The 11,722-nt window shown below is 38.9% G+C and overlaps 1 protein-coding gene across 1 annotated transcript in view; it reads right to left on the bottom strand.

Moving 5' to 3' along the window:
* Positions 1 to 11,722, bottom strand: part of nfkb1 (nuclear factor of kappa light polypeptide gene enhancer in B-cells 1) — a 65,971-nt gene that overhangs the window by 4,408 nt on the left and 49,841 nt on the right. Inside the window, exons 21-30 of the mRNA XM_067457144.1 lie at positions 11,081 to 11,254; positions 10,865 to 10,991; positions 10,615 to 10,729; positions 8,856 to 9,057; positions 8,606 to 8,775; positions 6,672 to 6,774; positions 6,389 to 6,522; positions 6,239 to 6,299; positions 4,556 to 4,722; positions 3,453 to 3,579 (exon numbers count right to left, since the gene is read on the bottom strand). Coding sequence (XP_067313245.1) covers positions 3,453 to 3,579; positions 4,556 to 4,722; positions 6,239 to 6,299; positions 6,389 to 6,522; positions 6,672 to 6,774; positions 8,606 to 8,775; positions 8,856 to 9,057; positions 10,615 to 10,729; positions 10,865 to 10,991; positions 11,081 to 11,254 — 1,380 coding nt within the window. The remainder of the gene's footprint in view (positions 1 to 3,452; positions 3,580 to 4,555; positions 4,723 to 6,238; positions 6,300 to 6,388; positions 6,523 to 6,671; positions 6,775 to 8,605; positions 8,776 to 8,855; positions 9,058 to 10,614; positions 10,730 to 10,864; positions 10,992 to 11,080; positions 11,255 to 11,722) is intronic.

Genomic DNA, 11,722 nt, shown 5'->3' with positions numbered 1-11,722 from the left:
TTGCTTGGTTTTGTAAAATGGTTACAACAGAAATACGATTAATATATTATTAAAAATTTAATTTAGCAAGGATGCGTAAAATTGATCAAAAGTACATTTATAATGTTACATAAGATTTATGTGTCAAATAAACGCTGTTCTTTTAGGGTGCGTTCACACTTGTAGCTTGGTTTATTTGGTTGGGACCAAAATACAAAAACAAAACATTTAGTCCTGGTCCATTTAGTGTACACACTGGCATTTTTAACAGCGAACCTAAAGTTTCCAAATCGAAGGCATAGGGATACGGTCACAACCTGATTGGTCGGCTTTTATGAAGTATATTTTGCGACAGAGCTTGCTTACCGAACATTCAAAACTATGCTGTATGCTGGATTAATCGCGATAGTTATTATGCGTGTACATATGGTTTTATTTTTACCAGCTGAGAACTCACGAAGAGCTCATAAAATGTTCAAAACATTTAAAACAGCACCAGGATTGTGAAAACGAAGATCAACACAGGTCCTTTGATGAGAAGAACCAGGTATGCTTTTTGTGCATTTTTTCTAGCATTTTCGAAACATGATCGTCAGACCAACTATTGATGAGGAACTTTTCCTCCTCGTTGCTCCGTGTTTGCCCTCTACTCATTTTGGATACACCGATCTTTACGCCTCGTCATATTAGCTGACTTGTATAACTCATCCTGTTTTTGTTTCATTGACATGTCTTTGGTCCGTGTTGCGTTCAAATATCAATCGAGTTTGTTTGGAAGCGGACCGAGACCCATCTTTTTAGCGGTCTCGGTTCGCTGGTTTGGTGCGCACCAGGGTTCGGATGGCAGCGTTCACATATGTTCAAATTAACCACGCTAACCGAGCAATCGCACCAGGGTTCGTTTTAATCGAACCAAACAGGACAAGTGTGAACACACCCTTAAAATGTTCTCTTCTTCAAAGAATCCTGAAAAAAATTATTACTGTTTCCACAAAAAAATATGAATCAGCGCAACTGTTTTCAACATTAATAATAATAATAATAATAATAATAATAAATGTTTCTTGATCAGAAAATCTTCATATTGGAATGATTTCTGAAACAACATGTGACACTGAAGACTGGAGTAATGATGCTGAAAATTCCCCTTTACCATCACAGGAATAAATTACATTTTAAAATGCATTAAAATAGAAAACAAATATTTTTAATTGTAATAATATTTCACAATAAAAGTTTTTACTGAATTTATACATAAATAAATGCAAAAAAATATGTATTTAAAAAAAAAACCTAGACACCAAACATTTGAATAGTAGTGTAATTCAACTTAAACCTGTGTTGTCACAGGTTTGTGTAAACATTGCAATGGCTTTAAAAGCTGCATATCTACGGTGGCCCAGTAGTGCAGCTGTACTAAATTAAACCACAACACAACTAAATTGCCACAACAAAACGGAAATGCTCCTGACCACGAGGGGGCTCTCGGAGCTTTCCTTGCCATTGCTCTACAGATTTTCCAGTCTAAAAAGATATAAACACTACGATCAGTTTTAAGTGTGTAACCATTGTATATCGAAATCAAATATCAATTCAAACTCACCTACATGCATTATAGCTGCATATTTATACATTTTTATCATAGACTGTTAAAAAATATGGCTGTAGTGTCCGTGACGTCACCCATAGGATTCCAATAATCGGTTCTGAAGCTTAAAGTAGGGGCGAGCTGGGTGTTGCCATCTTGTGAGCGAGTCATCGCGTGTCACTCCCGGATAACAGATAATGGGCAAAAGGCTGGGATGTGCGCGGAGCTGAGGTGACGCAATGACTATAGACGGCGGATAAATGGCTATCCACCTGTCACTCAAAGTAACCACATCCTTAATTATGCAGAACTTTAAGGCTTTATATAACGTAAACGAATGAGTTATAAAAACATGCACCCCCCTCACAGTTGTCATAAAGGTCAAAATTAGCCGTATAGGCCAAAACCACAATTTGTACCAGGCTGTAAACATTTTTTTTTCTGCTTTAAAGTTGGGAATTTTAACATGAGGCTTAACGAGATTCTGCTCCCTTCTGGAAACCTGTCCATAGTGGCAGTCGAAGAATTGCAGTTTACATTACTTCCGTATTGGCTTCAAGAGATATCGCTGGAGGTTGCCGCTTGGTTTTTACTCGTGATCACGGCACTTGATGCCCAAGGGAAAATCTGCCAATTCCACCAAGTGTTTGAAATGTATAATTTTATAAATTTAAAATGACTTTTTGTTTTTGTTTTGTTTAAATGTTCAAATTCCAATGTTGTGCATTATTGAGTCAGTTTTTTAGAATACAACAAAGCTGTGGAATTTTAACATGTCTGTTTTTAAATGTTAAAAGTAATTTTAATTCATACAAATTATATGTTTCAACTGCATGGTGGAATTGGCAGACGTTCCCTTGGGCATCAAGCGCCGTGATCGCGTGTAAAAACGTTTTCGATTATAAATATGCAGCTAAAATGCATGTAGGTGAGTTTGAATTTATATTTCATGTCGATGTATATTGGTTACACATTAAACACTGATTGTAGTGTTTATATCTTTGTAAGACTGGAAAATCTACAGAGCAATGGCAAGAAAAACTAACTTTATTGCACTCCGAGAGCCTCCTCATGGTCAGGAGCATTTCCGTTGTGTTGTGGCGATTTCGTTGTGTTGTGGCGATTTCGTTGTGTTGTGGCGATTTCGTTGTGTTGTGGCGATTTCGTTGTCTTGTGGTGATTTCGTTGTCTTGTGGTGATTTCGTTGTCTTGTGGCGATTTCGTTGCCTTGTGGCGATTTCGTTGTGTTGTGGCGATTTCGTTGTGTTGTGGCGATTTCGTTGTGTTGTGGTGATTTCATTGTGTTGTGGCGATTTCGTTGTGTTGTGGTGATTTCGTTGTGTTGTGGCGATTTCGTTGTGTTGTGGTGATTTCATTGTGTTGTGGCGATTTCGTTGTGTTGTGGCGATTTCGTTGTGTTGTGGCGATTTCGTTGTGGTGATTTCGTTGTGTTGTGGTGATTTCGTTGTGTTGTGGTGATTTCGTTGTGTTGTGGCTCATTTCCATTGTGTTGTGGCGATTTTGTTGTGTTGTGGTTTAATTCCGCTGTGTTGTGGCGATTTCGTTGTGTTGTGGCTCGTTTCCATGTGTTGTGGCGATTTCGTTGTGTTGTGGTTTAATTTAGTACGGCTGCACTACTGGGCCACCGTACATATCTCATTAAATATAAATTAAAATAAAAAATATCATATATTATATATACACACACACACATTTACAGTATATTAAAAACATGTATGTTATGTAGTATGACACAACATAAATGTAAGTCCCACAAAGGGACTTACAGTGGAAAAGTTGTTGGGACCAACCTGTGGTTTTGCATACTGAAGTGCACAATCATGGATAGCCCTTTGTGGGCTAGAACCAACAAGTTTTGGCTTACCTGTGAGCTGAGGTGTGGTGTGGACAGCGTCAGGCTCCGTACACACAGCCTGGAGTAAACTGACAGCACTGCTGTTCCCAACATGCTTCAGTCCCTCCACCAGCTCCCGCACTGTTCCTCCAGACACCTGCAGGAGACACATAACTGGCAGCTGAAAGCAGAGCAACTACAGGACGCACTAAAATCAAAATAAAAGTTCACCGTACTAAAACAGTTAATATTAGAGGAATTATTATTTTTAACATCGTTATGAGAAATTTGGGTTGACAGGTTTGGCCCCAGGCATTAAAAAAATCATATTTTAATTGGGTAATTCTGGATATAATAATAATAATAATAATAATAATAATAATAATAATACATGTTATTTGTAATGCACTTTATATGAAACAAAATCTAAAAGTGCTACGAATTAAAAAAATCAACAACAATAGTAAATACAATGAATAAAACTGAAAAATTAAGAAGAAAAAAAAAACACGCTTAAAAGCATCTACAGTATCTATGAAATTATATATTGTATGATACGGCCTACCACAATAATACATTTTGTGCTGATCTAATGATTAAGTGTCATACTACATAACATAAAATACTTAATGTACTTTATAACAGTGTTCTTTTACAGTCTTTATTCTTTACTCCCTGCCAGATTATCATTCCCTTGTTTCTATAGAATAACTACAATCTACAATTATAAAATTAATAATTGTGATATGCCATAATAATATAATGAATATAACATAATAATATAATGGGACAATAGGTTTAGCCCTAAACTAGGTTGAAACCCAAGCATAAATAATACTTACTTTTCCAGTCCCAAATCATTTGAAGTATTAAGATTAAATACATTTAAAATACAAATTAATCTCCTAAAGTGCTACAAAGTATTTATTACACTTCACATCTGTTTGGGAATATCAATTCTCTGTTATACAAATATCAAATTTGTTTACGGCTCCACTTTAAAAGTAATATACAACAGAACTGGTGCTTCTGCAGGACTGTGGTGAATTACCATTAGGATTAAAAGACAAATACTTTTTCTTACTACTCTACAGCGTTTCAAAAAGGTTAAAAAAGTAAGTGAATTTGTTTACCTCGTAGCTGTCCAGCAGCTTTCCAGCAGGGCAGGAGCTGAGTCTGAAGGCACTGGTCAGGATACCAAGGCCCAGAGCATGAGCCAGACTCTCCCAGCCTCCCGTCTGCCCCTCCAGTGCCTGGCACAGCTCCTGCTTTGTGTCACAGCTCAAGCTCTTCATGTCACCTGTCAACATGAGCCAAACATTTAAATCCACCCAAACACAAAACCTCTGTGTGTTCTTTTGAGGTCAGTACATTTTTGATACTTCTGTTCAGCAAAGATGAATTATATATGTCATACAAATAAATGTCTTTTTTAACTTTTAATTGGCTAGGCCACGCCAGAACCGTGATATGCTTCTTACAGAGCCACTCCTTGGTTATCCTGGCTGTTTGCTTCGGGTCATTGTCATGTTGGAAGACCCAGCCTCGACCCATCTTCAATACTCTAACTGAGGGAAGGAAGTTGTTCCCCAAAATCTCGCAATACATGGCCCCGGTCAAGCTCTCCTTAATACAATGCAGTCGCCCTGTCCCATGTGCAGAAAAACGCACCCACAAAGCATGATGCTACCACACACATGTTTCACAGTAGGGATGGTGTTCTTGGGATGGTACTCATCATTCTTTTTCCTCCAAACACGTTTAGTGGAATTATGACCAAAAGTTCTATTTTGGTCTTATCTGACCACATGACTTTCTCCCATGACTCCTCTGGATCATCCAAATGGTCATTGGCAAACTTAAGACAGGCCTGGACATGTGCTGGTTTAAGCAGGGGAACCTTCCGTGCCATGCATGATTTCAAACCATGACGTCTTAGTGTATTACCAACAGTAACCTTGGAAACGGTGGTCCCCATTGACCAGCTCCTCCCGTGTAGTTCTGGGCTGATTTCTCACCTTTCTTAGGATCATTGAGACCCCACGAGGTGAGATCTTGCATGGAGCCCCAGTCCGAGGGAGATTGACAGTCATGTTTAGCTTCTTACATTTTCTAATGATTGCTCCAACAGTGGACCTTTTTTCACCAAGCTGCTTAGCAATTTCCCCATAGCCCTTTTCAGCCTTGTGGAGGTGTACAATTTTGTCTCTAGTGTCTTTTGGACAGCTCTTTGGTCTCGGCCATGTTAGTAGTTGGATTCTTACTGATTGTATGGGGTGGACAGGTGTCTTTATGCAGCTAACGACCTCAAACAGGTGCATCTAATTTAGGATAAATGGAGTGGTGGACATTTTAAAGGCACACTAACAGGTCTTTGAGGGTCAGAATTCTAGCTGATAGACAGGTGTTTAAATACTTATTTGCAGCTGTATCATACAAATAAATAGTTAAAAAATCATATATTGTGATTTCTGGATTAAAAAAAAAAAAGATTATGTCTCTCACAGTGGACATGCACCTACGACGACAATTTCAGACCCCTCCCTGATTTCTAAGTGGGAAAACTGGCAAAATAGCAGGGTGTTAAAATACTTACTTTCCTCACTGTAACTGCATATGGGTTTTGAAAAAGAAATTATGAAGAGCTGATTATAACTCCTAGCTAATTAAATATTTAGAGCTGATAATAATTATATAACTATAATTATGACTTCCCTGCCAAGATTTTATTGATTAACATACCTCATTATAACCAAAAATCACTGAACAATACAAAAACACAAACAGTACAAGAATACAAAGACTGGAGCTCATACCCTGTGGTGGAACGATGATGGTGGTGGGCTGGTACTCTTCTCCATTAAGAATATCATACACCTGACAGCACAAACCAGATCCCACATTATTTTCACAACCAGCAGTACAATATTGCGTCACATATTACATAAAACAGGGGTGAAACCCACCTCTGGCGAAATTGCCATGTTAAGAGGGGACGTCCCAGGAATATAGCCTTCATCTTCCTCCTCATCCTCTGTGCCACACAGCTCATCATCTTTAAAAAACAGCGGTTCAAAGTTCTCCTTATGTGGATCTGCCCCTAAAAGCGAAGCACACAACACTAGTTAGTTACACTATGTACAGGTAAATTAATCTACTGACTATGGACACAAATATGACATTTATGAATTGGGATGAGTGGTGCAAATCATTAAAATGTTTAATAAATTAACACACATTATTCCTCACCTGCAGCCATTAGAAGCGCGCTCAGTTTGGTTGAGTCCCGTCCTGCAGCAATGTGCAGAGGAGTAGAGCCGTTATAGGTGACGCTGTCTACATAAGCGTTACCCTGCATAGACAAAATGTTACACATGCATTGTGATTCATCAAGAGATAACTTTACGACCACATTATATCTGTATTCATGTTTGTATTTGTCTCCTCACTTTCAAAGGGATTTATGGAAAACAAGATTATCCTTGTTTAAAGTTATTTCCACAGTCCAGTTGGACTGGATGAAATATTATTATTACTTTTTTTAAAGAAATTACTCTGTAAGGATGCATTACATTAATCTAAAGAGACAGTTAAGAGATTTAAGGTGCTACAAATAATTTCAAATAAACACTTTCTTTTAAACTTTCAATTTACTAAAAAAAAAAATCTGAAGAGAAAATATCATTTTTTACACAAACATGTGACTCTGGACCACAAAACCAGTCATAAGTCGCATGGGTGTATTTGTGGAAAAGCCAACAAAATGAAAGATTTTTCTTTTATGCCAAAAATCATTAAGATATTAAGTAGGGGTGACCCCGAATAGTCGAATATTCGATGCATTGATATGCGGAGCCTGATTCGACCACCGATCTCACGGTCGAATCTTTGCGGGTGTTATGAAACGAGGATCATACCATTTTGGCAATATGGGGGTGCTCAATATTTTAAAGACGTGTTGCGGCGCTGAGCTGAGCATCGGTGTGCGACCCCTTTAAGGGCGCTGAGCTTCGCACCGCGCCTTTAAAATTAGAACACGTTCAATGTGTGTACACATACCGGCGGCAGCACTCAGCGCCTGTCCGCGGCCGCTCGGGAAGTTGTTTAAAATCCTGCCGCACCACAGAGCGCTTTCGTGCAGCTCATCTGTCAGTCAATTCAAAATTGAGCTTGCGTGTATATAATGTGCGCGTCAGGTGTCGGTGTGAGTGAGATCCTGAGGCGCGCGGGGCTGAGCTTCGCATACGTCTTCACCCGCTTTAGGCACAATCGGCTTCAGAACGTGCATATAAACGCACTCAAAGTGTTCTTTTCCTCTCTAGGCAGGTATTTTTTTAGGTTTATTTATCTTGTTCTTTTATATATTTATATGATGTTCTGTGTTTCGATCGCGGTTTTAACATGTTATGAGAAAGCGCTTTATTAATGTTTATCCACCACATTACCTGTTAGGCTATTTAAACCTAAATAAGAAAGCCATTGTCAGTTCGTCTGTCAGTTGGCAGGCAGTTTTGGTCGCTTTATTAAAAGTTGTTCTGATTCGATTGTCTAAATCCTTAGTCGAGGACAGCCCTAATATTAAGTAAAGATCATGTTCCATGAAGATATTTTGTAAATTTCCTACCGTAAATATATCAAAAATGTATTATCCTTAGCAATATGCATTCAATTTAAAAAAAAATCTGTATGACTGGTTTTGTGGTCAGGGGTAACAAAAGTTAAGCAGTTAAGTTAAACTGTGTTTAACATGGATGATAATAATAATAATACATATTTCTGGAGCAGCAAATCAGTGTATTAGAATGATTTCTGAAGAATCATGTGAATGCTACTGAATATTTATCTTTGCCATAAATAAAGAATAAAATAGAAATAGAAAAGTTATTTTAAATAGTACACAATAATAATAATACATATAGCATTTAATATTGGTAATATTGTTACTTATTTCACATGAAATGAGTTTAGCGAATCATAATAGGGCTTATTAAGCTGTAAAGTCTTAAAGAGACAGTTAGTGAGGTCATGACACACTACAAACTAATTAACATAATACGTGGGCTTCAGTGGAAAAATAACAGAACAAAGTTTAAAATAGTAGAAATACGTAGTAATCACTAAGGAAACATCCTCCAAAACCATTAATTGGTTTATGCAGTCATGGAGGGAGGTGTTTGTATTACCTCCAGCAGGAGGCAGCCTGCGAGGGAAAGGTTGCCCAGCTCTGTGGCCAGATGAAGAGCTGTGCGGCCACACGTAAGCTCCTGAACCTCCACATCTGCCCCGGCATCCAGCAGGGCCCGCACACAACTCAAACTGTTCGCCTGTACAGCCAGGTGAAGCGCACATAGACCTGAACAAACACATATAAACAAATCAGAGCCCAAAAAATGTGAACGCATTATTGGATCACAGACAGTTAGTCCAGCGTACCTGCTGTGTTGGGGATGCTAGTTAACTGCACCACTGATTTGTGCTTTAGCAGCAATCGCAGCATGCTTTCCTCTTTCTGTTGAGCCGCCAAGTGAAGTGCAGTGTTTCCATGGCGATCGGTCAATGTGACGTCCACCTTAGCCTCCAATAAGGCCTCGACTGCCTCTTTCTGCTGCGTCAACACTGCTAGGTGCAAAGGAGTCTGGGACAGAAGTAGCAGAGGATTTTATTGGCTACCGAGGTTTACTGGAAATTTCATAGGCCTTAGTTGTGGTGAAAACAAAATCTATTTTTTTTGAGTTTTTAGTATACCTTGTAGTAGGGCTGTGTAATTAATCGAAATTGATTTTCGATTTTGGCTTCCAATATTATGAAAACAAGATAATCGAGGTAAAACGATTATTGTGCTGCTGCCGCACCATCCTTTCCCTTCACAGCGGATTGCTTTCGTTCCTCCCTAAGCCAAACTTAATTCATATTCATACAGAAATTCATACAGGTTTGAAACAAGTTGAGGGTGAGTAAATGATGACAGAATTTTCATTTTTGAGTGAACTATCCCTTTAATGTACGTATATCTTAAGAGAAAAAGCACAACTGGCGTGACGTGGCGTCAGGCGTTTTGAACTGCGAGAGGCGTTACGCTTTCTGTGCATGTTGATTACGGAAGGTGGGCTGGCGGTAGCTAGATTGATTTGCTTCAGAAGACCTTTATTAACCCTCCAGAGGCGTGTGGATTACTTTCAAAATGGATGGATGTACTTTTTTGAGCTTCAAATTTTGGGCTGCCATTATAAAGCTTGGATTAGCCAGGACATTTTTAACATAACTCTGATTGTATTCGTCTGAAAGAAGAATGTCACATTTACCTATGATGGCTTGATGGTGAGTAAATTATGGGATCATTTTCATTTTTGGGTCAACTATCTGTAGAAGTATCGATAATTGTGAAATGTCACTGATATCTAAAATTTAGGGATGCATTGAAATTAAAAATCTGGGCTGAAACCGAAAATTCTGGATGCACTTGGCAGAAAACAAAAAATGTATTTTTATTGTATATATTGTATTTTTTATTTAAAGTAACACCAAAATTGAACATAAAATGTATGTATTAAAAAAATATAAAATTTCAAAACATTATTCATCATTCAGTTCTTTGCAACAGAATCCGATTTATTTTTTTGACCAATTAACAAAATAATGTATAGTTCTACATAGCTATTAATATCAGAGCATGTGAGCAGATGTGAGCATCATTTTACAGACGTTGCCCAGCATGGCTATATCACGCCATATTACAGCACAGTATAGGGCTATTGCAAACAGAAACATTTCAGATTTCACGTCGACATGTTTTTTGAGCAGTCTTTGCTTTTCCGGTGAGTGTCAATAGTACATGAGTGCAAACTGGGTGCCGGTACGGACTTAGCTGCTTGGCCAGAGTCGTTTTAAAGTTGTGCATCTTCGGAAGTGCTTCCACTTGCAAAGTTACAAAAAATGCTATGCGAGAGTGAAACCTGAGCACTAAACACGGCGGGGAGGGGCGGCATATATTTTCATCTCATATTTTCGGACAAAAACTGAAAATTAAATTTTCTGCTGATAATTTCCGACGGCTGAAATGTCGGTGCATCCCTACTAAAATTACTCGCATCATGAATAAGACTTTGATCATATCACCCACCAATTATCATGATTTCAGTATTGACCAAAATAATTGTGTTTATGACTTTTTGCCATAATCGAGCAGCCCTACCTGGTAGAGATCATTCCTCATGTTGAGTACATCCTCTCCAGGGAGAGCAGAGACGACTTGTGCTAGATTTCGCACGGCATCTGTTTGACTGTGGATCACTCCCAGATGTAAACCCCTAAAAAGCAAACCCAAAACCTTCAATCTTTGGGTAAAAAAAGACTGAAATAATTTATTACCATTTGTCATGAGATGTAAATAGTCATGTAAATGGAGCATTTACAAAAACATGAGATTGGTTAGTCTGACTTACGTGTCTCCGTTCTCATCTTGAGTGGTCATGAGGGGGCGCTGTGGAGCCAGAAGCATTCTAGCATCACCGCTTAATGCGTAATGAAAGAGAGCTTGAGCCTGTCTTCCAACTAGCTCTAACACACAGCCTAAAAAAAACAAATGCACAGTTTTACCCAGAGGTAAATTTAAAGATTTAGCTTCATTGTCTACAGTGGAAAGTCAGACTCAGTCTAACCTCTGGCTTGTAACTCGAGATCTCCCATAGGCTGTTTGTCATCACTTGCCACTCCCAGATTCAGGGGAACCGATTCAGACTGGGCACAGATTCGCACCCCTCCACCTGAAGCGGGATCATCATCTGTATCACTGTCGCTATCATCTTCACCGTCTTCCACTGGGTCTTGATACGCTAAAAGAGGAAGGAAAACAGAAACTTTTGAGCAAATTTTGCATGTCATTCGGAAATCAAGGTGCCAGAGTCTGGAGGAAGACTGGGGAGAAGGAAATGCCAAAATGCCTGAAGTCCAGTGTCAAGTACCCACAGTCAGTGATGGTCTGGGGTGCCATGTCAGTTGCTGGTGTTGGTCCACTGTGTTTTATCAAGGGCAGGGTCAATGCAGCTAGCTATCAGGAGATGTTGGAGCACTTCATGCTTAAATCTGCTAAATAGCTTTATGAAGATGAAGATTTTGTTTTTCAGCACGATCTGGCACCTGCTCACAGTGCCAAAACCACTGGTAAATGGTTTACTGACCATGGTATTACTGTGCTCAATTGGCCTGCCAACTCTCCTGACCTGAACCCCATAGAGAATCTGTGGGATATTGTGAAGAGAAAGTTGAGAGACGCAAGACCCAACACTCTGGATGAGCTTAAG

This window comes from Pseudorasbora parva, chromosome 11 (genome assembly GCF_024679245.1).
Source record: "Pseudorasbora parva isolate DD20220531a chromosome 11, ASM2467924v1, whole genome shotgun sequence".
NCBI lineage: Eukaryota > Metazoa > Chordata > Actinopteri > Cypriniformes > Gobionidae > Pseudorasbora > Pseudorasbora parva.
The sequence above is the reverse complement of the archived record's forward strand: the minus strand, read 5'-3'. Positions and strand labels throughout refer to the sequence as shown.